The sequence below is a fragment of the Oncorhynchus tshawytscha genome, linkage group LG02 (genome assembly GCF_018296145.1).
Source record: "Oncorhynchus tshawytscha isolate Ot180627B linkage group LG02, Otsh_v2.0, whole genome shotgun sequence".
NCBI lineage: Eukaryota > Metazoa > Chordata > Actinopteri > Salmoniformes > Salmonidae > Oncorhynchus > Oncorhynchus tshawytscha.
In genome coordinates this window covers 36,132,807-36,159,627 of record NC_056430.1, presented here as the reverse complement: position 1 = coordinate 36,159,627, position 26,821 = coordinate 36,132,807, and the positions used below count along the sequence as shown (strand labels likewise).

Here is a 26,821-nt window from a genome sequence, read left to right as displayed (position 1 = left end):
GATTTTCAAAATATGCTTTTCAACCATAGCTAAACAAGCATTTGTGTAAGAGTATTGATAGCTAGCATAGCATTAAGCCTAGCATTCAGCAGGCAACATTTTCACAAAAACAAGAAAAGCATTCAAATAAAATCATTTACCTTCGAAGAACTTCGGATGTTTTCAATGAGGAGACTCAGTTAGATAGCAAATGTTCAGTTTTTCCAAAAATATTATTTGTGTAGGACAAATCGCTCCGTTTTGTTCATCACGTTTGGCTAAGAAAAACCCCCGAAAATTCAGTCATTATAACGCCAAACTTTTTCCAAAATAACTCCATAATATCGACAGAAACATGGCAAACGTTGTTTAGAATCTATCCTCAAGGTGTTTTTCACATATCTATTCGATGATAAATAATTCGTGGCAGTTGGGTTTCTCCTCTGAAGCAAATGGAAAAATGCACGCAGCTGGAGATTATGCAATCATTTTGACGGAGGACACCAAGCGGGCACCTGGTAAATGTAGTCTCTTGTGGTCAATCTTCCAATGATATGCCTACAAATACGTCACAATGCTGCAGACACCTTGGGGAAACGACAGAAAGTATGCCTCATTCCTGGCGCATTCACAGCCATATAAGGAGACATTGGAACACAGCGCCTTCAAAATCTGGGGCATTTCCTGTTTGAAATTTCATCTTGGTTTCGCCTGTAGCATCAGCTCTGTGGCACTCACAGATAATATCTTTGCAGTTTTGGAAACGTCAGAGTGTTTTCTTTCCAAAGCTGTCAATTATATGCATAGTCGAGCATCTTTTCGTGACAAAATTTCTTGTTTAAAACGGGAACGTTTTTTTATCCCAAAATTAAAAGAGCGCCCCCTATATCGAAGAAGTTAAACAATTTAAAGGCAAGGCTACCAAATACTAATTGAGTGTACGTAAACTTCTGACCCACTGGAAATGTGATGAAAGAAATAAAAGCTGAAATAAATAATTCTCTCTACTATTATTCTGACATTTCACATTCTTAAAATTAAGTGGTGATCCTTACTGACCTAAAACAGGAATTTTGAGCAGGATTAAATGTCAGGAATTGTCAAAAACTGAGTTTAAATGTATTTGGCTAAGGTGTATGTAAACTTTCGACTTCAACTAATATATATATATATATAACACACACACACACACACACACACACACACACACACACACACACACACACACACAGAGACACTTCCGTTCAAAAGTTTGGTCACTTAGAAATGTGCTTGTTTGAAAGGAAAGCACATTTTCTGTCCATTAAAATAACATCAACTTGATTAGAAATAGTGTAAACATGTTGTAAATGACTATTCTAGCTGGAATCGGCTGATTTAAATATATTATAAAAATAAAACATTTAATCGATTATTATTATATTAGCCTTAGTGGTCCATTATCAGCATCCATCACTCCTGTGTTCCAATGGCACGCTAATCCAAGTTTATAATTTTAAAAGGCTAATTGATCATTATCAAACCCTTTTGCAATTATGTTAGCACAGCTGAAAACTGTTGTCCTGATTTAAAGAAGCAATAAAACTGGCATTCTTTAGACTCGTTGAGTATCTGGAGCGTCATTATTTGTGGGTTCGATTACAGGCTCAAAATGGCCCGAAACAAAGAACTTTCTTCTGAAACTCGTCAGTCTATTCTTGTTCTGAGAAATGAAGGATATTCCATGCGAGAAATTGCCAAGAAACTGAAGATCTTGTACAGCGCTGTGTACTACTCCCTTCACAGAACAGCACAAATGGGCTCTAACCAGGATAGAAAGAGGAGTGCGAGGCCCCGGTGCACATCTGAGCAAGAGTACAAGTACATTAGTGTCTAGTTTGAGAAACAGATGGCTCACAAGTCCTCAACTGGCAGCTTCATTAAATAGTACCAGCAAAACACCAGTCTCATCATCAACAGTGAAGAGGCGACTCCGGGATGCTGGGCTTCTAGATAGAGTTGCAAAGAAAAAGCCATATCTCAGACTGGCCAATAAAAATAAAAGATTAAGATGGGCAAAAGAACACACACTGGATAGAGGAACTCTGCCTCGAAGGCCAGCATCCCGGAGTCACCTCTTAACAAGACCCTGCCACATCTCGTGTCTGAGCCGTTGAATTGCGACTCCTTTTTCCCTGTACTGGCATTTTTCTTTTTTGATTGCCTTGCTGCGTGACTAGCTATAAACTAACTGTTTATATTCAGCCGTGTACACATGTACACAGCTGTGATGATAACTGACAAGAATTCTTTTGGGAGGTAATTTGACCAATATTTGATTGTAAGGAATTATAGATTGGGTGAGCAGAAGGACTTGAGTTCCTCTATGTTATGATTACACCATGAGTTGTTAATCATGAAGCATACAACCACGCCCTTCCTCTTCCTGGAGAGGTGTTTACCTCTTACTCGCACATTACACCCGTTTTAAAGCCTCTGCACTGGCTGCCTATGAGTTTTAGAATTAATTTTAAGATTCTTCTATTGGTTTTCAAATTAATCCATGATTGTGCACCCCAATGCATATCAGACATCCTTTTAAGTTATGTACCCAAGAGGTCCCTCAGGTCCTCTGGCACTGGCCTTTTAGCTATCCCAAAGCCTAGGACCAAGAGGCATGGAGAGGCCTCTTTTTTTTTTAGTTACTATGCCCCTTGCCTCTGGACTAGCCTGCCCAAAAACCTGTGGGGGCCGAAGCTGTGGACATATTTAAAGGGATCTTAAAACGTACCTTTTTAACTTCAATTTTCCTTAGACTGCTTTCAGTTTTAAATTTCAGTTTTAAATTGTTATTATTTTGTGTTTTTATCCTCATGTTTCTTGTGTAGTAAATATGTTTTTATTTTCATTCTTTGTACTCGTTTTTGTCCTGTGAAGCGCATTGTGTTGCATTCATATCTGAAATGTGCTGTATAAATAAAGCTTGATTTAATAACCGGATGAAATTTGGATACCCAAGCTATAGGCATCTGTAGCTATGCGCAAATAACAGTATAGCGCCAAACCTACCAAGTTGATTTATGATTTCTAGATTGTTTTAATTTTATGCCTGGATTTTTCACTGTGTTTTCTACAATTTGTATCGTGTTAAATATTTGCCACTATAGGTAGCCACCGTCAGTTATACCCACTTACATGTATAACTGTCACTGACTGTTAGTTTCTTTACATTTTTTGTTTAAATCAAATCAAAGTTTTTTTGTCACGTGCGCCAAATACAACAGGTGTAGGTCTTACAGTGAAATGCTTACTTACAGGCTCTAACCAACAGTGCAATTTATATATTTTTAAAAAGGTATTAGGTGAACAATAGGGAAGTACAGAAATAAAAACAACAGTAAAAAGACACACGTTTGCCTGTCACGTTTGTGTGGTTGTTCCTGAGAATCGCTAGCAATAGTAGATCATATTAGGCTAACGTATTACAAGTTGGGACATGTAGACTATTTGAATCACTATGGAACGCAGACCATATATAGCAGTTTAAACCTGGAGCCTGGGCCACGCTTCATGACGAATGGACCGTTGTCATCAAAGTTCTATGATTAGTGAGGATTATTAGGGTAGGTTTATAGGACTACTGTTCAACCCCTATTGTACATTATTCTCACCTTCTAATATTTCATGAATTGAATATTGTAACTTTCAGGATGAATCAAACCAATATATTTCATGTGTAAAGGCTTTCCAAACTTTTAATTTGTATGGTTCATAAATACTTTATGAGCCATAAATAATATACAAGATCAGGCCATTTTTGTATCTATCAATTGGTGCTTTAAATGAGACCAATATGTATATATTTACATGGCTTTCTTTCATTGGGCCCTAATATTCTGAACTGTTCTCTCCATATATTCTAGTAAGCCTGTCGAGAAAATGTACTGAAAACGCAATTGAATGAAAACTCCAGCAGAAAATCTGTTGGCCAGCAAGTGGGAGGATTTTCAGCAGTTACAGTGCCTTGCGAAAGTATTCGGCCCCCTTGAACTTTGCGACCTTTTGCCACATTTCAGGCTTCAAACATAAAGATATAAAACTGTATTTTTTTGTGAAGAATCAACAACAAGTGGGACACAATCATGAAGTGGAATGACATTTATTGGATATTTCAAACTTTTTTTAACAAATCAAAAACTGAAAAATTGGACGTGCAAAATTATTCAGCCCCCTTAAGTTAATACATTGTAGCGCCACCTTTTGCTGCGATTACAGCTGTAAGTCGCTTGGGGTATGTCTCTATCAGTTTTGCACATCGAGAGACTGACATTTTTTCCCATTCCTCCTTGCAAAACAGCTCGAGCTCAGTGAGGTTGGATGGAGAGCATTTGTGAACAGCAGTTTTCAGTTCTTTCCACAGATTCTCGATTGGATTCAGGTCTGGACTTTGACTTGGCCATTCTAACACCTGGATATGTTTATTTTTGAACCATTCCATTGTAGATTTTGCTTTATGTTTTGGATCATTGTCTTGTTGGAAGACAAATCTCCGTCCCAGTCTCAGGTCTTTTGCAGACTCCATCAGGTTTTCTTCCAGAATGGTCCTGTATTTGGCTCCATCCATCTTCCCATCAATTTTAACCATCTTCCCTGTCCCTGCTGAAGAAAAGCACGCCCAAACCATGATGCTGCCACCACCATGTTTGACAGTGGGGATGGTGTGTTCAGGGTGATGAGCTGTGTTGCTTTTACGCCAAACATAACGCGTTTTTGCATTGTTGCCAAAAAGTTCCATTTTGGTTTCATCTGACCAGAGCACCTTCTTCCACATGTTTGGTGTGTCTCCCAGGTGGCTTGTGGCAAACTTTAAACGACACTTTTTATGGATATCTTTAAGAAATGGCTTTCTTCTTGCCACTCTTCCATAAAGGCCAGATTTGTGCAATATACGACTGATTGTTGTCCTATGGACAGAGTCTCCCACCTCAGCTGTAGATCTCTGCAGTTCATCCAGAGTCATCATGGGCCTCTTGGCTGCATCTCTGATCAGTCTTCTCCTTGTATGAGCTGAAAGTTTAGAGGGACGGCCAGGTCTTGGTAGATTTGCAGTGGTCTGATACTCCTTCCATTTCAATATTATCGCTTGCACAGTGCTCCTTGGGATGTTTAAAGCTTGGGAAATCTTTTTGTATCCAAATCCGGCTTTAAACTTCTTCACAACAGTATCTCGGACCTGCCTGGTGTGTTCCTTGCTCTTCATGATGCTCTCTGCGCTTTTAACGGACCTCTGAGACTATCACAGTGCAGGTGCATTTATACAGAGACTTGATTACACACAGGTGGATTATATTAATCATCATTAGTCATTTAGGTCAACATTGGATCATTCAGAGATCCTCACTGAACTTCTGGAGAGAGTTTGCTGCACTGAAAGTAAAGGGGCTGAATAATTTTGCACGCCCAATTTTTTAGTTTTTGATTTGTTAAAAAAGTTTGAAATATCCAATAAATGTCGTTCCACTTCATGATTGTGTCCCACTTGTTGTTGATTCTTCACAAAAAAATAGTTTTATATCTTTATGTTTGAAGCCTGAAATGTGGCAAAAGGTCGCAAAGTTCAAGGGGGGCGAATACTTTCGCAAGGCACTGTATATAAATTATATTCAATGCGTGCAAGGGAACCATGCCTGAAATGCTCGTTACGCACCTACATACAGTGCCTTCGGAAAGTATTAGACCCCTTGACTTTTTCCACATTTTGTTACGTTACAGCCTTGTCGTAAAATGGATTAAGTAAAACAAAATCTACACACAATACCCCATATATGACAAAGCGAAAACAGGTTTTTAGAAATGTTTGCACATTTATTAAATGCAAAAAACAGCAATACCTTATTTCCACAAATATTCAGACCCTTTGCTATGAGACTTGAAATTGAGCTCAGGTGCATCCTCTTTCCATTGATCATCCTTTAGATGTTTCTACAACTTGATTAGAGTCCACCTCTGGTAAATTCAACTGATTGGACATGATTTGGAAAGGCACGCACCTGTCTGTATATGGTCCCACGGTTGACAGTGTTTGTCAGAGCAAAAACCAAGCCATGAGGTCGAAGGAATTTTCCGTAGAGCTCCGAGACAGGATTGTGTTGAGGCACAGATCTGGGGAAGGGTACCAAAACATTTCTGCAGCATTGAAGGTCCCCAAGAACACATTGGCCTCCATCATTCTTCAATGGAAGAAGTTTAGAACCACCAAGACTCTTTCTAGAACTGGCCGCCCGGCCAAACTGAGCAATCGGGGAGAAGGGTCTTGGTCAGGGAGGTGACCAAGAACCCGATGGTCACTCTGACAGAGCTCTAGATAGGCCAAGTAGTTCAGAGTGCCAACATCACTTCTGGAGGAAACCTGGTGGTGGCAGCTTCTTGCTGTGGGGATCTTTTTCAGTGGCAGGGACTGGGAGACTAGTCAGGATCGAGGGAAAGATGAATGTTGCAAAGTACAGAGAGATCCTTGATGAAAACCTGCTCCAGAGCGCTCAGCACCTCAGACTGGGGCGAAGGTTCACCATCCAACAGGACAATGACCCTAAGCACACAGCCAAGACAACACAGGAGTGGCTTCAGGACAGGTCTCGGAATATCCTTGAGTGGCCCAGCCAGAACCCGGACTTGAACCCGATCGCACATCTCTGGAGAGACCTGAAAATAGCTGTGCAGCAACGCTCCCCATCCAACCTGACAGAGCTTGAGATGATCTGCAGAGAAGAATGGGAGAAACTCCCCAAATACAGGTATGCCTAGCTTGTAGCGTCATACCCAAGAAGACTTGAGGCTGTAATCGCTGCCAAAAGTACTTCAACAAAGCACTGAGTAAATGGTCTGAATACTTATGTGAGTGTGTTATTTACGTTTTTGCTTTGTCATTATGGGGTTTAGTGTGTAGCTTGATAAGGGGGGGGGGGGACAGTTGAATCAATTTTAGAATAAATCTGTAACAATGTGGAAAATGTCAAGGGGCCTGAATACTTTCCAAAGGCACAGTAAGTAAGGTAAGTCTGAATTCCAACTACTGAGAAGTGTGTAGGAAAGGCGCACGTAGAAAAGGTGTACATTTCCTGAGTCTGAAAAGGGCCCAATATGGTTGCTGTGGTGGATGAAGTAAAAAGATTATGCAAAGTTTTCACATTACTGTACCCATGGAATTACATATGAGAACAGGTAATTATTAAATTAATAGGATCTTTGTGACTGTACCTTCACTCTCCTTCCTGACCTCACATCTGGTACTTGGTGATGTCAGCTCCACTTTCTGATCAACCCACCTGGCTCTTGTAGAAGGATAGTTCAGTCTGTGTTGCTCAGCTGCTCTCCCATCACGATGACCCCCAGGTTGTGCACAGTGTCTCTGAGGTCTTCAAGTTTAGTCCAGATGTCAGGTTGGGTGGTGGTCTGTGTGTTGGTCTCTCCCTGAACCCAGACACACAGCAGCAACACCAGACGCCCTCATTCTGACAGTACCAACACTGTCTTCTGTACCTTCTAGTGTCAAATTGATTTCAGCTCATGAAATGTAGGACCAGCACTTTACATTTTGCGTTTTCTATTTTTGTTCAGTATAGTTGGGTGTGGCCAAGGCCTTCAAAAAGAGAACATTTGTGGATAAGATTATTGGTCGTGGGAAACGTGAAGCTGTTTTTTATCTTAAGTTATGTGTCTGCGTGAATTTCTATTTCCACTTGACAGACTTCATCTGAAAAGAAACAAAATTAAGTGTTTACTTGCAATGACTAATATGTGATTGTTTTTCAATAAAAAAAACGTAGTTGAATGCACCTACTAAGTCACTCTGGTTAAATTACTTAAATGAAAATGTGTGTACAACACCCACCACACCACCTTACAGTGAGCCCCAAACCCACCCATCCAGTCAATCCTTGTGAACTTAACCCCACCATGACCCCATGGTTAGTGGACCCCACTGTGACCTTTGACACTGTCTCTCCCCAGGCTGATCAAACACACCAAGCAGCTTCTGGAGGAGAATGAAGAGAGGCTGTGTATCAAGGTCCTGCAGACCCTCCGAGAGATGATGACCAAAGACAGAGGATATGGAGAGAAGGTAGGACACGAGTCACACAACACACCTTACCTTACCTCCATCAGCAGCCCCGAACCTCGAATACCACTGCTTCTCTCCATCACAGTATAGTGGTGTCGATGACCAACCCTATCTAGTTTCTACCCTTCTTTTTTTAGGATCGCTCACATTGTACGACTTATCAACCAGTGTGAGTGTGTTCTTTTTATTCTGATGTGATACGGAATGATATGGATCTACATGATGAGTACACACACAGACACACACACACTGAGCTGGTCCAGGCTAGACTGACCTCATGACTACTTGGCTGGACACTAACTCACCAGCACGGTCCAATGAAAGCATTCATGTCTGAGGTCAAGCAGGGAGATATAACCCCCGATCTTCCTAGAAAGGGAATTCGCTCAGAATGGATGGATCTCGCCTTTACTATTATACCAACTCTTTCCGTTTTGTGTCAAACCCCCTTTAATAATGAATGTATTTTCTAAAGTATTAAATGTGTACTAAGGTACACATCACATGAGTGCTTTGAAGACGCTCTTTATATACTGTCTGACTAAAGTTTGTTTATGCTTCCTAATGTTGTGGTGTGCCCTGCTCACACTGATACAGCGGCAGCCTGTATCCTCCATATGCTAACCAATTGCTGACAGTACCTCCGTCATTACGTAAGAGCAGTCATAGCTTTTAGGAGGTATAGTTGATTCGGGGCGGCAGGTAGCCTAGTGGTTAAAGAGGTGGCCCAGTAACCGAAGGTTGCTAGGTTGAATCCCCGAGCTGACAAGGTAAAAAATAAATCTGTCATTCTGCCCCTGAACAAGGCAGTTAACCCGCTGTTCCTAGGCCGTCATTGTAAATAAGAATTTGTTCTTAACTGACTTGCCTAGTTAAATAAAGGTTAAATAAAAAATAAAATAAATTGTAACGCCTTCAAAAGAGATCATTAGGTTCAGATTATTGGTTGTGGGAAGTGTGAACCTGCTCTTTTATCATGTGTCTGCGTGAATTTCTATTTTCAACTGACGGACTTCACCTGAATAGAAAAGCCCAATAAAAAGTTAATGAGAACAAGGGTCTACTTGTTAAGACTGTGACATTTTAGTTTTTTTTGTTCCATCTAATGATGTGGTGTGCCCTGCTCACACTGACACAGCAGCCTGCATCCTCTCTGTGCTAATCCATGGCTAACCCTCCACCCCTCTCTTCTCTTTCAGCTCAGGGCCTTTGATGATGAGATGGATATGCCTGAGGTTGTCCCTCTTTTTCTTCTACTTCTCTCTCCCTCTTTCAGTTGTTCTGTGAATGTGCCTTGTCCTCTTAAATGTAGGTCTGTGATTGTAGTTGTGGCTGTATGTGGTGGTAAAATGTGTCTGTAGGTAGTACGCCTGGGGTTGTAGTGGTAGATTTGGGTTGCTTTCTCTGTTACCCTCTCTCCCGCTCATCCACCTGCTCTCCTCACCCTCCCAATCAGTAAGTAACGGTGTGGGTGGGTGGGTGTGTGCGCGTGCCCATATGTGCACGTGTGTGCGCTTTACCCAGTAGTGCTGTGCTGTTCCAGGGTGAGTCCCATGCTGGTAGGGCAGGCTGCCAGTATGTGTGTCCCAGTCAGTCTCTCTAAGGGCTGTGGAATGTGTGCACTAGTTCCATTTAGGAACATCCCTCCCTATTTCACTAGAAGGATGAATGGAGCTTTCAGGAAGAGCTTTAGTCAATGATATTGTAGCACCATGCTGTCATGGACAGGACCAGGAGTTCTTTCTGTTCTAGTCAAGTGTGCAGAGAAAATCCCTGACCACTAAGAGGAGAGTGTGAGTTTGATAGAATATCCTGACACTTTCTGTTTGACCTAAATGCATTTGTGACCAGAAATGTTGGCTTCTCAAATGTGTGCCATTTATTTATCTTCTCTTCCTCTCTTTCTTTCCCTATGCATTCTTCCTTTCTCCCCATTTTCTACTTTCTATGTGCAGTCTGAGCTCATGGCTGTTTTAGGGTGTTTCCCCTGCCTTTCCCCAGGGTGTCAGTAGGAGGCACTGTAACAGTGTATCTAGGATTAGGTGTGGTGTGTGTGTGTGTGTGTGTGTGTGTGTGTGTGTGTGTGTGTGGCTGCGTCCTAGTTTTCCCTGCCTGTGAGCTGCACGATCCCTGGGCCGCTGCCAGCTCTGGGGCGGTGGTTACATAAGAACCGGGTCGGCTTTCTTTCCCTTTTTCCTGGAACCCAGCCTGCTTCTCTCTCTCTCCTTGCTTCTCTCCCTCTCTCTCTCTCTCCTGACCTCCACTGATGTGTGACCTTCAGAGGTAATTGCCAATAACAGTGTGGAGGAGCTGTATACCCAAAGACACTGGCTGTGCATTCGCAGGAGGGGTCTAAGAGGGGATATGGGGGGCTATATGGGGTACAGGGTTGAGGGGGGGGGGGTATATATCTGTCTACAGCCCTCCCTATCCACACCGGTTTGATGCCCCTCCCTCCTCACCGCTAGCTCTGATGTAATAACGGCAGTATGAGGTAAACAAGCCAGCCAACCTCGCCCACCTTTCTCTCGCTAATACCTCTCCCTATTTCTCCCTGTTCCTTCTCTCTCTCTTTTCTTTTTTCCCTCTATCTTTCTCTGTCTCTCTCTCTCTCTCACTTTTTCTCAGTATCTCTCTCCTTCGTTCTCTCACACTTGGTACAGTCCTGCAGACACTTACACTGTGTGTGTAGTCTAAGTAGAGTTGGCAGAGGTTGTTTCCGTGGTGTGTTAGTGTTGGAAGAGACTCCCCACACAGCACAGTGCAGACACACACTCCTCTCTGTGATTAAGCAAGCTAAATATATGTGGGTTAAAATGTAGCTTGTCCTTAATGCACATGAACATATATCTGTGAGCTGCTCTAGAATATCTATGTTATGTATTCTTAATTCTGGTAGGACCGGCAACTCACAGGGGACCATGTCTGTTCTAACCGAGCACCAGCTAACTCAGTTCAACACATCATGGGCTTGATGATAAGTTGATTAGGTGAAGCTGAATCATGTGTGTTGGTGTTGGGCCAGAACAAAAATGCTCTCATTCTGGTTCCCCACTGGTTCGCCACTAAATAAGCATGTATTTTTGGTTCTGATGGGGTGAAAGTTGAAGTAATAGAGGCATCCATAAGTGATATTCTTCTAGAATCAATGGGTATCAAATGGATAAATAATACAAATGGATGTAATAAATAATAAAAATGGATTTAGTAATCTCAGATTTCCCCTTTAACACCTGGGCCCATGATTTAACCTGTTGCGACGAGCAATCCCGTATCCGGGATCCTATTTATAGCCTCAAGCTCATTACCATAACGCAACGTTAACTATTCATGAAAATCGCAAATTAAATGAAATAAATATATTAGCTCTCAAGCTTAGCCTTTTGTTTAACAACACTGTCATCTCAGATTTTCAAAATATGCTTTTGAACCATAGCTAAACAAGCATTTGTGTAAGAGTATTGATAGCCTAGCATAGCATTTAACCTTAGCATTCAGCATGCAACATTTTCACAAAAACAAGAAAAGCATTCAAATAAAATCATTTACCTTTGAAGAACTTCGGATGTTTTCAATGAGGAGACTCTCAGTTAGATAGCAAATGTTCAGTTTTTCCAAAAATATTATTTGTGTAGGACAAATCGCTCCGTTTTGTTCATCATGTTTGGGTAAGAAAAACCCCGAAAATTAAGTCATTACAACGCAAACTTTTTTTCCAAATTAACTCCATAATATCGACAGAAACATGGCAAACGTTGTTTAGAATCACTCCTCAAGGTGTTTTTCACATATCTAGCGATGATAAATCATTCGTGGCAGATTGGTTTCTCCTCTGAAGAAAATGGAACGCGCATGGACCTGAAGATTACGCAATAATTTCGACGGAGGACACCGGGCGGACACCTGGTAAATGTAGTCTCTTATGGTCAATCTTCCAATGATATGTCTACAAATACGTCACAATGCTGCAGACACCTTGGGAAAACGACAGAAAGTGCAGGCTCATTCCTGGCGCATTCACAGCCATATAAGGAGACATTGGAACACAGGGCATTCAAAATCTGCACCATTTCCTGTATGAAATCTCATCTTGGTTTCGCCTGTAGCATTAGTTCTGGGGCACTCACAGATAATATCTTTGCAGTTTTGGAAACGTCAGAGTTTTTTCTTTCCAAAGCTGTCAATTACATGCATAGTCGAGCATCTTTTCGTGACAAAATATCTTGTTTAAAACGGGAACGTTTTTTATCCAAAAATTAAGAGCGCCCCCTATCTCGAAGAAGTTAGAGGAAGGAGGCAAATCAGTGAGAGGGACCTGGGCTCTGTTCAGGAGGGTGTAACGTCACAAAACCGTCAGATATAAATGTTTTAGAGCAGATATGATACTCTGTCATGTAGAATATGAAATTGTGTCAGCTCTATACGTTACATCTCTGCAACATTCTGAACTGTTATTTTAGCTGAATAGATCCTTTATAGATGACTATGACTATGTACAAAAGTAGTTCCGGTCAATTGTTGACACTCACCAGACACTTGGTTGGTGTTGGCCTTGGCTCAAGAGCTTGGGTGGACTAGATGGATTTCATTTTGCAAGTCTGAGAAAAGCAGGTTAGTTGCAGCGAAAATGACAGAGAGCAACAGATATTCTATTAGGTTTCCTCAATGTCTTTATTGTGTTTGGAGAACTTTGGACAGTGGGCAGCCAAGCGGCAAACCCCAAGATCCATTCCAGTCAGCAACGGGTCTAAACATGACTGCTAAAACACAAACACATGGACATGCACAGCACACACACCAAAAAAACACCTAAAAGGGGAATGTTTTTGCATGTGTTTTCTCTTAACGTGGAATCTGGAGATGTGACAGACAGCAGGGGCTTGCCGCGGGGAGATTCCAGCTCGGTGGAACGATTGTTGGGGAGGATGTGGTGAGCATGAGGGGTTGTTGTGCGGTCGCTGTGGTTAGACCCATGGGCGTTGGGGAGAGAGCGCAGATCTGCTCTGATCAGCAGGCTGTGTGACGGTGGCTGTCTGGCGTTGATGTGGTCATACATTTTGAAGGAAACAGTATGATTATGTAAACGTAACTTTTTAAGTTAGATTTAAATATTCTTAAGTCTTTAAGTGATGTGTAAAAGGTAACATAATCACTGAAAGTTTTAAGGTGACACAAACATGCTAGTCTCTATACAGACACATACCAGGAATTCTCAGGCTTATCTACCCTATATTGGATATGCGGTAGGAAAACGGTACACTATTCCAACCCTACACACACACACACACACACACACACACACACACACACACACACACACAACCTCTCTAACTTCTAGGCGCACCCATCCCGTTAGCGGGATCATTTTCGTCAGCATCCGCTGAATTGCAGAGCTCCAAATTCAAATTAAGTTATTAAAAATATTAAATTTTTATGAAATCACAAGTGCAATAAAGCAAAATACAGCTTGGCTTGTTGTTAATCCACCTGACGTGTCAGATTTCAAAAAAGCTTTACAGCTAAAGCAAACTGAGCGTTTATGTAAGGACATCTCTCTCAGCAGACAAAACATTACAAACAGTTAGCAGCAAAGTAGATTAGTCAGAAAAGCAATAAAATGAATCGCTTACCTTTGATCTTCAGATGTTTGCACTCACGAGACTCCCAGTTACACAATAAATATTCCTTTTGTTCCATAAAGATTATTTTTATATCCAAAATACCTCTATTTGGTTGGCGCGTTTTGTTCAGAAATCCACAGGCTCGAGCGGTCACGATGGGGCAGACGCAAATTCCAAATAGTATCCGTAAAGTTTGTAGAAACATGTCAAACGTTTTTTATAATCAATCTTCAGGTTGTTTTTACAATAAATAATCAATAATATTTCAACCGGACCATAGCTTTTTCAATAGGAGAGAGAGAAAATGTCTGCTCCAAGCTGTTGCGCATGTTGCGCACTCTGCTGGCACCCAGTCATCCACTATCGAGATGTGATCATTCTCGCTCATTTTTTCTGAATAAAAGCCTGAAACTATTTCTAAAGACTGTTCACATCATGTGGAAGCCGTAGGGAAAGAAATCTGGTTGATATCCCTTTAAATGGAGGGAAGGCATGCAATGGAACAAGGAGCTTTCAAAATAAGAGGCACTTCCTAGTTGGAATTTCCTCAGGTTTTCGCCTGCAATATCAGTTCTGTTATACTCACAGACAATATTTTGACAGTTTTGGAAACTTTAGAGTGTTTTCTAGCCTAATCTGACAATTATATACATATTCTAGTTTCTGAGCCTGAGAAATAGGCAGTTTAATTTGGGTACGTTTTTCATCCAAACATCAAAATACTGCCCCCTACACTCAACAGGTTAATGTAGCCAGTTATAGGCCTGCCCTCAGCCGCCCTTTATTCCCTCCTTCCTTGTTTAAGGGGGGGCATGGTTGTGCTGGCAGAGCCCTGTGTTGTGATTTGTTGTGTTATTCTCGCTCTCTTGTTATGGTGACAGATGGGTTTTCTAAGCTCCTGTGTGTCACTGAGCTCCATTATGTAACTCCCTCCCTCTCTCTTTCCCCTCCATCCCTTCCCCATCCACACCTCCCCTTCTAGTGTATCTGCATCTTATGTAATTAATATGATTGCATGGGAGCGTGATCGGACTCCAAACAGTTGTAGCTAGCTAACAGGTATCCTGTACATCCCACTATGTGGCCGCACCTCTCCAAAAGGCCAAGGATCCACATGAAAGAGAAGAGAACCATGGATTACTTTTATTTGTGCTGTCATTTGTACAGTAGTATTGTACTTTGCTGACTGCAACGTTGGTCTGCAGTTCGTTATATGCTGTGGTTCCAGAGAGTGAACTGTTGATTCTCTTCACCCTCCCTTTACTTCCTGATTGATAGTCATCATCACCATTGCTGACCCCTCCCTTTGCTTTGACCCCTCCATAACCTTCACACCACCCCGCTCTAACCAGTCAATGGCATGGCACAACCCTATAGCTGCCTATTTGCAAGTCAATAATTTATAGAATTATTAATAATCTGTTATTAACACTGTGTCTGTGTATGTTGGCCTTACCAATGCTGCATGAGGAATAACCCTGTGTTTGTTTCTGTTGGCCCGCTGTGCTGTGCTAACCCACCTCACTGCACCAGCAGCTGGATCTCAACCAGCCACAGAAAATACTGGATGACCAGAGGAGGGTAGGTACTAATCCTGACTGTAACATGAGCACAACCATAAACCCTTAACCCCAATTTAACCTTAATAAACTACTGGAGGATCCGAACATGAACATGAGCATAACATCAGAAAAGGGTAGGTACTAGTGGCCAGGGCCATAACATGACCAAGATAAACCCCTATTCCTGAACGGAACTCTAACATAACAGAAGCTCACACACATGATCAAGACCGACCGTAGAGATTGCTAGGCTTTCACCCTAGCCTGAACCCTTAACCCATCACTGAACTCAACAGATTACGAACTCCACTGCAGCCCTTACCCTACGGTTGTGGTTAGCTGACTTGGCGTCCTCCATATAATCACGGTTGGCTTAGTGTGTCTGTGTGTGTGGAAAGGATGAGCACAAGTGAAGCCTGTATTTCAGTGGCATTCTCTTAGCAGTCAGTTTGTCTCGAACACAAACTGGGTACTGCAATCGAACACAGATGGACCAACTCACACAACATATGCTACCTTCCCACCTCCACACACTTGTTGTCTTGAAGGAAATGGGTGGAGTGGAAGACAAAGATGTGGAACGTGATTGGATGTTTGGCTCTCGATGTGTGATTGTGTCGTTTGTTTCACACAATGCCCAAACAATGTCCATAAATCTGCCCCCTGCCGATGACAGATAAGGCTCTGTTCTCCATACTGCGTGGGTTAGCCCATCTCTGCTAGCTGGAGCATTACCATGGTAGCAGGCTTTATGTAATGACGCTCTCATTCTCAAATGCACACCCACGGCTGACTGTAACACACGCACACACACACACTCTACCACCTCTCACTCTTTTCCCTCAGTTCCCCTCATGGGAGGTCTGTCAGGTAACGTGTGCGCTGCAGTTGCCGTGGCAATGGCAGAGTCGTGCAGACTCCCATTGGTGGCTGGATGAGTCATCTTTGCTACGTCTTGGGAGGGCAGGCCTGTCTGAAAAACTAGGTCCCAAACTCCCAAAGCAGGACGCAGGCTCACTTTTACCAGGGATAGAGATATAACAAGCTTGATGACTTATTTTTACCTGTGTTATTGAGTGTTTATTCAATATGTGAATGAGAATGTTGGGAGAGTAATAACAATATGGACATTTAGCAGACGCTTTATCTACAGCGACATAGGGAGCCCATGCTGATATCAAACCCATAACCTGGTGTTTTCAGAACCCTATTCCAACCAAAACAAACATGCCATCTGAACTCTAATCTTCATCCTTGCAGGACTATGTGGGTAACTTAGAGCAGTTCAGTTCATGCACACAATGTTTATTTGGATTGGCTTGGCCTGATCCTGGGAAGTTGCCATATGTCCCTTCACTCTTCAAACCACTTTAATCAATTCAACTGGGCCTCACTGGCATGATGATGCATATATGGTGCTCATAATGTACACTGTATAATAAACGCCCTCTCAAGTCTCCTCTCTTACACCATCACATTAATACACCTCCGTTTTCTTCTCTTTGTAGGGTGAGGCGTTGAGGCAGATTCTGGTGAACCGTTACTATGGCAACTTCCATAGTAGGAGTGGTGGGCGGAGGGACAGCCTGACTGCCTTCAGCAACGGAACCCTGGTTCCAGTAGGGCCCAGCAAGAGCCAATCAGGTGAGAGCATCTCTCTGAGAAGATTCCCTATATCTAGTATATAGTATCTCTATCTGTCATCTCCTCTGTCTGTCCTCTTCTCTGTCTGTCTGTCATCTTATTTGTCTCTCTGTTTGTCATCTTGTCTGTCTGTCTCGGTCTATCCTCTTCTCTGTCTCCCTGTCCTCTTCTTTGTCTCTCTGTCTGTCTTTCTCTTTGTCTCCCCATCTTCTCCATCTGTCCTCTTCTCTGGCTCCCTGTCCTCTTCTTTGTCTCTCTGTCTGTCTTTCTCTCTGTCTCCCCATCTTCTCCGTCTCTCCTCTTCTCTGTCTCCCTGTCCTCTTCTTTGTCTCTCTGTCTGTCTTTCTCTCTGTCTCCCCATCTTCTCCGTCTATCCTCTTCTCCGTCTGTCCTCTTCTGTCTCTCGGTCTGTCTGTCCATTGTTTTGGACGAAAAGGTTAACTCTCAGGTCATTTTTATCGCATGTTGCAGAAATCACCCCACAATCAAATTAGCTTGTTTTGTACATTTTTTATGTAAGTTGTCACAAACTGTTGTATGAGTAATTTGCCAGATGCAAATGAACAAAAGGAACCTAAAATGTAAAAAAATAATAATAATTTTTAAAAAGCAAGAGTTTCTAGTGCACACAAACCAAGCATGGCAACATTGCATATTCTTTTGACCTAATTCTTAACTCTGGACCTCTGCCCCCTTCCTAAGAAAAGTATCTTTATTTATCTTTATTAGTCATGCAGATAGCACAACTTTGAGAGGTGAAAGTCTGTGCATGGTGGACAGGGAAGTTGATATTGTTCTGCTAAAGAAGTGTATGCATGTCAAGGTTTCTCAAACAGACCTGTTCATTATCTCTCTGTTATATAACCAGGAGGCCTATCTCTATACACACACACACACACACACACACACACACACACACACACACACACACACACACACACACACATAATTCTTTACTGCTGAGCTGTAGAGATGTCTAGCTCTAGTCCAGCCCTGTGACTGAGCACAACACAGTTATTTCCTCATGATGAGCAGGTCACTGTGTGATTGATCTGACCAAAATATTGAGGCAATGTATCTCTTCACACAGCTTTTCTCATACAGCTCAGTTGAGGAGAACTACTCTGGCTTTTTGGGGAATGAGGCTTGTTGAATAAACCATCATAAGAGTGTAGCTTATTTCTATGTAGTATTAAGACCATCACCAGGATGCAGAAGTGTATCACACTTAACATGGTGGCAGCTGTACACGCATATGGAATGATGTCATATTACCCAGGTAAAGCATGTTTTAGTGCCCATGTTCATGTCAATCAATGTAATATGTAAGTGCTGTTACAACACTATGCCTCTAATGGGAATGAGTAATAAGCCTAGTTCTTGGGCCCCCCAAGCCTTATTAATGTGTGTGTGGGGGGGGAGTGCAGTGTGTTTGCATGTGTGTGAGTGCAGTGTGTTTGCATGTGTGTGAGTGCAGTGTGTTTGCATTGTGTTTACATGTCTGTGTGTGGGCATATGAATGCAGTGTGTTTGCATGTCTGTGTGTGTGTGCAGTGTGTTTGCATGTGTGTGGGTGTATGAGTGCAGTGTGTTTGTGTGTGTGTGTGATTGCAGTGTGTTTGCATGTGTGTGGGTGTGTGATTGCAGTGTGTTTGCATGTGTGTGGGTGTGTGATTGCAGTGTGTTTGCATGTGTGTGGGTGTGTGATTGCAGTGTGTTTGTGTGTGGGTGTGTGATTGCAGTGTGTTTGCATGTGTGTGGGTGTGTGATTGCAGTGTGTTTGCATGTGTGTGGGTGTGTGAGTGCAGTGTGTTTGCATGTGTGTGGGTGTGTGAGTGCAGTGTGTTTGCCTGTGTGAGTGCAGCGGGTGTGTGTGTGTGTGTGTGCAGCGAGTGTGTTTGCATGTGTGTGTGTGCAGCGAGTGTGTTTGCATGTGTGTGTGTGCAGCGAGTGTGTTTGCATGTGTGTGAGTGCAGCGGGTGTGTTTGCGTATGTGTGCAGCGATTGTATTTGCATGTGTGTGTGAGTGCAGCGGGTGTGTTTGCATGTGTGTGTGAGTGCCGTGGGTGTGTGCCACTACTAAAGGCTACCATGGGTGTTGTCATTGATACTGGTGTTAATCGCTCATAAGAAGCATAGTAGCCCCTCTTGATGTTTTCTTATGAAATTAAAACATCATTATTTGAAATGTGGCTAAAACTTGAATTTGCTTTCTAATTATACATGCAATTACATTGTAAATTAGTATGTAAAGGTTTCACAATGAAATATACATGTAGGCGACTGCCTGGATGTAGGCGACTGCCTGGATGTAGGCGACTGCCTGGATGTAGGCGACTGCCCTATTTTGCACTCATATTTCGCCAGACATTCCATTGTGAATGAGTAATTTAGAGGTATCTATAGATGACTGGTAGTAAGATGTTAGATATAAGATTTGAAACCTCTCCTCATCCTTATAAATCAGTAGATCAGGGAAAACCACATTCATAATCCTGACCCTCCACCCCTGTCCCTCCCTTCAGGTCTAGGTGGACCGGGAGCCCTGAGTCGAGGGGAGATGAGCCTGGCAGAGGTGCAGTGTCACCTGGACAAGGAGGGCGCCTCCGACCTGGTCATCGACCTCATCATGAACACCACCAGTGACCGTGTCTTTCAGGAGAGCATCCTATTGGCCATCGCCCTGCTGGAGGGTGGGAACACCACCATCCAAGTGAGTCAGAGCCAGCTGCCAATCATAAGGATGTGGGTTTGTCAGGAATGACTGAAGCCTAATAAATACCTAAATGATAAATCAAACCAAACATTATTTAAAGTGCATTTCACTACTATAAACAACATACATCATTGGTCCAAACATCCAACACACTTCATAGATGAGGGGAAAAAAAGAGAAAAAGATGAGTCCTTCGATAGGGACAGTACCAGGGTCTATCCAGGTACTGGCCTGCTCTGACCCTGTACAAGGCAGCCATTTTGCATTAGTCCACACCCCTCCCCGCTGCCTTAGAATGGGTGGCAGGTAGCCTCAAGGTTCGAGCGTTGGGCCAGTAACCAAATGGTTGCTTATTTGAAAACCTGAGCTGATAAGTTGAAAAATCTGTCGCTGTGCCCTTGAGCAACGCACTTAGCCCTAATTGCTCTAGGGGCTCTGTACAATGGTGACCCTGGCTGTGACCCCACTTCCTGCAGGTCGCTCAGGGGAGTTGGAATATGCAAGAAACATATTTCCATTACACACTTGTAACAGGACAAATATAAACACCCCCAAAATTATTATTATTAAAGAAGAGAATGACTCAGCATGCCCCACAACACTGCTCTACTTCTCCTGACAGAGCTGAGCACACGATAAAGACCAAGTTTACTGTCAACTTTAAACAGTCCCTTGAGGCCAAGGGGAATGATTGAACTGAAACTGTGAGGCACATGACACCTGCTCCATAAAGCCCTCTGGATTGTTTACAATGGAGAAATATGATACTTCTCTGCAAACATAGGAGACATTTAGTTACGTGTGTGTGCATATAAAATGTGTGCACAAGCCCGCTGCATTTATGTTTGCTATCAATCTGTCTGTGTTGTCTGTCTGTCTCTGCCTGCCTGTGCTTGCGTAAGCAGGGGCAACTTGCGTAATCAGATTAGGAGGGAGGAAGCCACTCTAGCAGAGATGATGTCCTGACTTCCCACGGCTGCAGCCTGTCTGCCTGTATCCCTCTTTGCCTCCCTCCCTGCCTGTTAGCCTCGCTGCTGCAGAGAGAGCACAGAGTATCACGTGACCAGCATTACATAAGGCCTGTGTGAATGAACAATGAGGAATGTCTCAGGCTTAAAAACATTCCAGCCCTCCCTCTCTCTCTTTCCCTCCCTCTCTTTCTTTCTCGACCCAGACTGGGTCATGCTGGGCCTCTGGAAGTGGGGCAGTAGGGGAGAGAGGGGGGGGTCTGGAAATAAACTGCCGCTCTTTATTACATAGTTATTTTGTTCTGAAACACTGAGTGGAAATTTAGAGGGGGAAATGCTGAAGTATTAGCATTTAATGCTAAAAAGGGGAGACATGTTCTCTTAAGTACTTCATGACTTAACATACTGTAGCATTTCATGAATGTAAACCAGCTTGCTAGGCTCGATAATTTGCTTTCTGACCCAGATACTTCTCCAGATGATCACCAACTGTCACCTCTACAAATAACCACTTGACGTCTCTGCAGTTGTCCTCTGTGGTGTTTGGACTGTTCTGTCTCCCAGTAGATTATGAAACCTGAGGACACACTAGAATAGGTCTTTCTAGAAACCTCCAGGATCACTTTTCATACTGATGAGCTGGATAATAATCTTCTTAACCCTGGTCTTTGAAGATATATTTATTTAATTATGATGAAAAGTGGATTTGTCTCTCAAAGAATATTAAGACTATACAAATAGTAATGTAATTTTTTTTAGATTAATTTGCTGGAGTCCTGACCTCATATTATTTCTATGAAACACAAACTAATAGCAATGCCCATGTTTGTTGGTGTACTAGCACTCGTTTTCAATGTATCTTTTTAAGAAGGGATCCACTCTGAGGTTTCTTATCTGTGTTGACGGGTCTATACCAGACGAGCTTTTCACTACACCCGCAATAACATCTGCTAAACACGTGTATGTGACCAATAGAATCTGATTTTGATTTGACAACTCTTCTGGATGGAAGCCTGAGTTAGCACTCACACGGTTTACCATTACCCCCTGATCTACATACCACACAGAAATAAACCTGACCATGTACTCACTCACTCACTCCCTCAGTCATGCTCAAAGTCCTTACTTATACACTCTCCTGACAGCTTCTAGGCAGGCCAGGAGTGACTAAGCAACTGTCTTTCTACAAAGAAAAGAAAGTTAGCCAAGAACAATCCATGTCAGGGGCTCCCGAGTGGCGCAGCATCTCAGCGCTAGAGGCCTCGGTGCTAGAGGCGTCACTACATACCCTGGTTTGATTCCAGGCTGTATCACAACCTGCCGTGATCGGGAGTCCCATAGGGTGGTGCACAATTGGCCCAGCGTCGTCCGGGTTAGGGTTTGACCGAGGTAGGCCGTCATTGAGAATTTGTTCTTAACTGACTTGGCTAGTTAAAGGTTACATAAAATAAATAAAAACATCAGTCACTTTGCTGCAGGAGACATTAGATTGTTCCTGCCTGCCACACTCTAACCTTCCTGTGACGGCTACTGTTGGCACAAAGGGAGGGAAAGGTTTTGTGTGTGTGCGTGGTTATTGTGTTGTGATGTGACATTTCAGCAGTGGTCGGGCACCTGACGTGAAACCAGAAGTCATGCTGCTCGTTTGCCTTCCAGGAGGCATCCATAGACTGACTGCACACTGAAGAACCAATGCCACACCAATAAAGGCTTCTTTGTGCTAATATGTAAGGAAGGAAGTTAGTAAGTTTGGGATGGTGAGGTTCCTCTCTGGGTTTTAGTCCTGAGTTACTGTGTAAGATGATTGACAAGACACAAGGTTTTCTGTCCTATTCTATTCTGTCTAGTCTGTGATTTTGTTCAAGCTTCCATTGTCAGGGGAGGGTCAGAGTGACAGAGAGGACAGAGGATAAGGAAGAAGAGTAGAAGATGAAGGAACAGAGAAGAGATAAGACAAGTGTTCAGAGAAGAGGATAGCAGGAAGAAGGAAGCAAAGAGGCTCGTTTTGGGTAAGAGAGAACAAAAGGCTGTAAGTGAAGAAAATGATTCAGTGGAGAGAGAAGGCAAAAGGAAGAGAGACGCGGAGGAGAGCTGCAATTCCAGTTAGTCTATGTGTGGCGCTGCCTGACGTGAATTAGGGAGAGAGAGAGTGGGAACGAGAGGGAGCGCTGTTATAAATAGCTGTTATATAACATCCCTTTGTTGATGCCAAGTGGCGGAACGGAAGGAGAGAAGGGAAAGCGCTGTGACCTTGTTTTTCAGAGCCCCCGCCTCGCCCTGCCACGCCTAAATCTCATTCCGCTTGGGGTTAGTCTCCATGGTTACAGACAGTCTCTCTGTTTACCCAACACTCCAGGGGGCCCCTGAGACTCCCCATCCCTCACTTCCCTCTCGCTCTCTCTCTCCTCTTCCCTCCTCCTCACCATCACTCCATTTTCTACTCCTCCACCACCATGTCTGTCTTAACATCCTCAACATCAATCTGTCGAGCGTTGTCTCTTTTCCAGAACAATTTTTCTAAGTCCGGTCTAAACACAGATGTCTTTTTAATACTCCTGCCAAAACAATGTACTTGTAGGAACACTATATCTCTCTATTCTACTAATGTCTTCTAATAATAGGGGGATGTTTTGACCACGCTAAAATGCAGAAGAAAGAAAGACCATATTACTTCTACCATCATGTTGTTGCAAAGTGCATGGTTCGGCAACAACAAATGTGTACAGTGTGTGATGCATACAATGCAATCACACACAATGCAAACTTTGTTTTGAATCAATTGTGGCGAGGGAGACCCTTTAGGACCCTCTAGGATTTAGAAGAGCTCAGGTCAAGTCAGCTCTTCGAAAGGGTCTAAACCTCTGAGTGAGTGAGATCCATCACAACCAAACTGTAGCGTGAACATTACCTCAGAAAACTCCACCGAAACCAATGTAACTCGACCCAGATGCCCAAACTCCACCAGGCCTGTTATATATGGCAACACCACCAACTTTGAGTGCCATTTGCTCATAGATGGGGATGCCCTAGTGAGAGGAAGCATGTTAACAAAAGAGTGGAGAATGAATGTGGTTATTATATAAGAGAAATGTAGTTTGAGAGCGCTTGCGTATGTGTGACACAGAACATTTCACACTGTCCTTCAAAGCTGGTCTGTTTTGATGGAGACAGCTGACCAACATTTCAATACATTTGTATTTATTTATTTAACCTTTTATTTAACTAGGCAAGTCAGTTAAGAACAAATTCTTATTTACAATGACAGCCTACCCCGGCCAAACCCGGACGGCGGCGGGGCAATTGTGTACCACCCTATGGGACTCCTGCATCTCCCAACTGAGATGCAATTCCTTAGACCGGTGTGTGTGTGTGTGTGTGTGTTATGTAAGCTATCCAGGGTTAGGCAGGAGGGGAGGAGTAGGGGGGCTGTGAAGAGCTCTTGTCTCCGCTAGGATCAGTGTAATCGCTGTGTGTGTTATCCTGGCCAAGGCCCCACCGGTGAAGCCTACCCCCCCTCCTCCCTCACCCCCTCCTCAGGCCCCAATGTCCCACCCACGCCTGTGCGAGAAAGAGAGATGTTTTTTTACGGTCTCTGGGAGAGATGAATGTGGAGAGAGACAGGCATGAACACTCCAGCCCCCCCACACACACACACACTTCTGTGGTTTGCCAGGTTGTGAGGTTCAGTTAATCCCCAATCTCTGCCTCTGCACTATCCACTCTGTCATCAAGTTATTTATTGCACTGGATCTTGCTGGATAGCACGCACACTCTCCCCGCACCACCACCCCTACTCTCCTCCATCCCACACCCCTTCACCCTGACTGGTGGCAGAGGGTGTACGTGCGAGTGGTCTGGTGCACAGTGGTGGGGGTAGGGGTGGGTGGGGCCTGGGGGATTTGGAGTCTGCTGCCCAGGGGGCATAAGTACACAATGATGTCATTGTTGATTTGGAGTAGAGGAGGGTGTAGGGAGAAGTCACTGATTTTGGGTTTAAGCTGTGCAGATCTGTCATTGGAATACCTGATGACACAACATAATACTGTTTTATTCAGACTGCATAATCCTTTGATATTGAGGAAAGACTGCTGGCTAGACACTAGTATGTTATCAGTTTCACTAAACTATAGATATACTTTTTGATAGTAAGTGAGCAAGGTACTATCCCATTAAATGTTGGCTTGGATACTTGGAAAATGCTATCTTTGCAACCACACTGATCCGTGGTGACCTACATATTTGAGAAGACATTATTTCTGTGACTTATGACAATGTATGTGAGCAACATTGTAACATATTTTGAGCAAGCTTTTAAGCTGAGTTTATTAATGCTGCAGATTACTCCACGACTGTGTGTGTGCATTGTTGTATGATTCCACATTCTCTGTGTGTGCTTGTGTACAGTATGGTGTGTCAGTGGGTTCACTTAGCTATCTCCTGTAGTATGAGATTCCCTTGTATTCAGAGAATTAAGGTTAGCAAACTCAGGGCTCTTTACCAAGGAGGAGGGGCATGTTTCATTCATTTCACATGTCTAACATTGTGTCACTGAACGCCCTCATGCCAGCAAGCGTTCCATACACATCTCTCTTTTTAAATATGACATAAAATGGAGTTTGTCCATTTTGTTTAAACTACAAATTATTTGTTTTTCAACCTCGCATGTCAACACGCACGCACACATACACACACGCTTAAACCAGCCCTAAAGCACACAACCACTACCCCAGTTTAAGACTTCACACCTAACCTAGAAAAAAAGCAAGTTATGCAACAAGCTTTTTAGAGCTAGCCTAGATACCAACTCTGATAACATTACCCCCCCCTTCCTCAACCACTCGCTCACTCCGTCCCCATTTCTCCCTACCTCTTACTCCATTTCCCTTTCTCATTGAATTTTTTGTTAATCTCGCCCCTTTTCTTAACTATTTTCTGCTCCCTTTCTGTCTGTCTTTTTCTCTCCCTCCCTTATTCCCTTCCTCTCTCCTTCTTTCCTCCCTTCCTCCCTCTATCTGTGTAAGTAGGGTAGGCTTCTCCCTCTCGTGTCATATTCACCCTGAGCATTGGGCATGTTCTGACACTGGGTCAGAGTCTCCCCTCCTCTCCCTCCAAGTAGACTGTGACCAGATAACAGCTCTTACCAAAACCCAAAACACCCCCCCACACACACTCCAGGGAAATAGGACGGCACAGATCTCATTGCAGTCGGGTTAGAATGTGCTCCCATTTAGCTTGAATGTGACCCCCACAGAATAAAGAGTCCAAGTCCAAACTGTGGTCTCTCCACTGAGGTTCTGTAACCACATGAGATAATAATAATCATTTATTTTATATTGCAATATTCATTACAAGAAGAATCTGTCGCTTTAAAAACAGAATAAATAAACAATTTAACCAAACATCTGTCTGGATCTGGCAGTATTTTGGCAATGGTCTTCCACAGCTTTAGATGACAGGCAGTTCAGAAAGGGTAGTATCTTGATGGCACAGTCAAAGCCTTAACAGGGTTTTTTCCTTCCCTTCTTTAGTGTTTGCTGAGGCTGACTGTGGTCATGGTGTAATGGTGTTTTGCATGCATGGGGCACACAGAGATCGAGACAAGAGTGAGAAAGAAAGAAAGAGGAGAAGTCCCATCTTGAAACACGATGTTGTCAGACCAGGGATTTATCAGCTAGTTTTAGCCGTGGGACAACTTTTTCTTGAGCGGATTGTCGGCGGGCCGGAACATCATTACAAATCATTTGTAGACTACAGAATGACCGCAAAAAGCCCGAACATATAATATTTGATTAAAACGCAAAAGTTTGGACATACCTACTCATAGTGAAGACATCAAAACTTTGAAATAATACATATAGAATCCTGTAATAACCCTTTTTTTAAACAAATCAAAATATATTTGAGATTCTTCAAATATAAATATTGCCTATATGACAGCTTCGCGTACACTCTTGGCATTCTCTCAACCAGCTTCACCTGGAATGCTTTTCCAAAACGTTTTCATGTTTGTTCTTTCCTTATAACTAATTTCTGTGTTCTATTCATGTACTGTTCTATAAACAAATATGTGTTTGCAAGTGGCTGACTGTACAAATCCTCACTATCAGTAGCTGCAATTTGGCGGCACACCCAGACCTTGTTTTCAGAACAAACTAAATATATCTTAGTTTCAAGGTCTCAGTTTACAGAGAAGAAACCTGGTGAGATATTGCTCAGTCACATGTTATGAA

The 26,821-nt window shown here is 43.0% G+C and overlaps 1 protein-coding gene across 3 annotated transcripts in view; it reads left to right on the top strand.

Moving 5' to 3' along the window:
* Positions 1-26,821, top strand: part of LOC112262812 (inositol 1,4,5-trisphosphate receptor type 1) — a 160,083-nt gene that overhangs the window by 100,714 nt on the left and 32,548 nt on the right. Inside the window, exons 38-42 of one of the 3 annotated variants that reach the window (XM_042297424.1) lie at positions 7,969-8,080; positions 9,280-9,315; positions 15,238-15,282; positions 16,772-16,907; positions 19,433-19,620. In XM_042297424.1, coding sequence (XP_042153358.1) covers positions 7,969-8,080; positions 9,280-9,315; positions 15,238-15,282; positions 16,772-16,907; positions 19,433-19,620 — 517 coding nt within the window. The remainder of the gene's footprint in view (positions 1-7,968; positions 8,081-9,279; positions 9,316-15,237; positions 15,283-16,771; positions 16,908-19,432; positions 19,621-26,821) is intronic. The other 2 variants (XM_042297427.1, XM_042297436.1) reach the window with 2 other exon arrangements.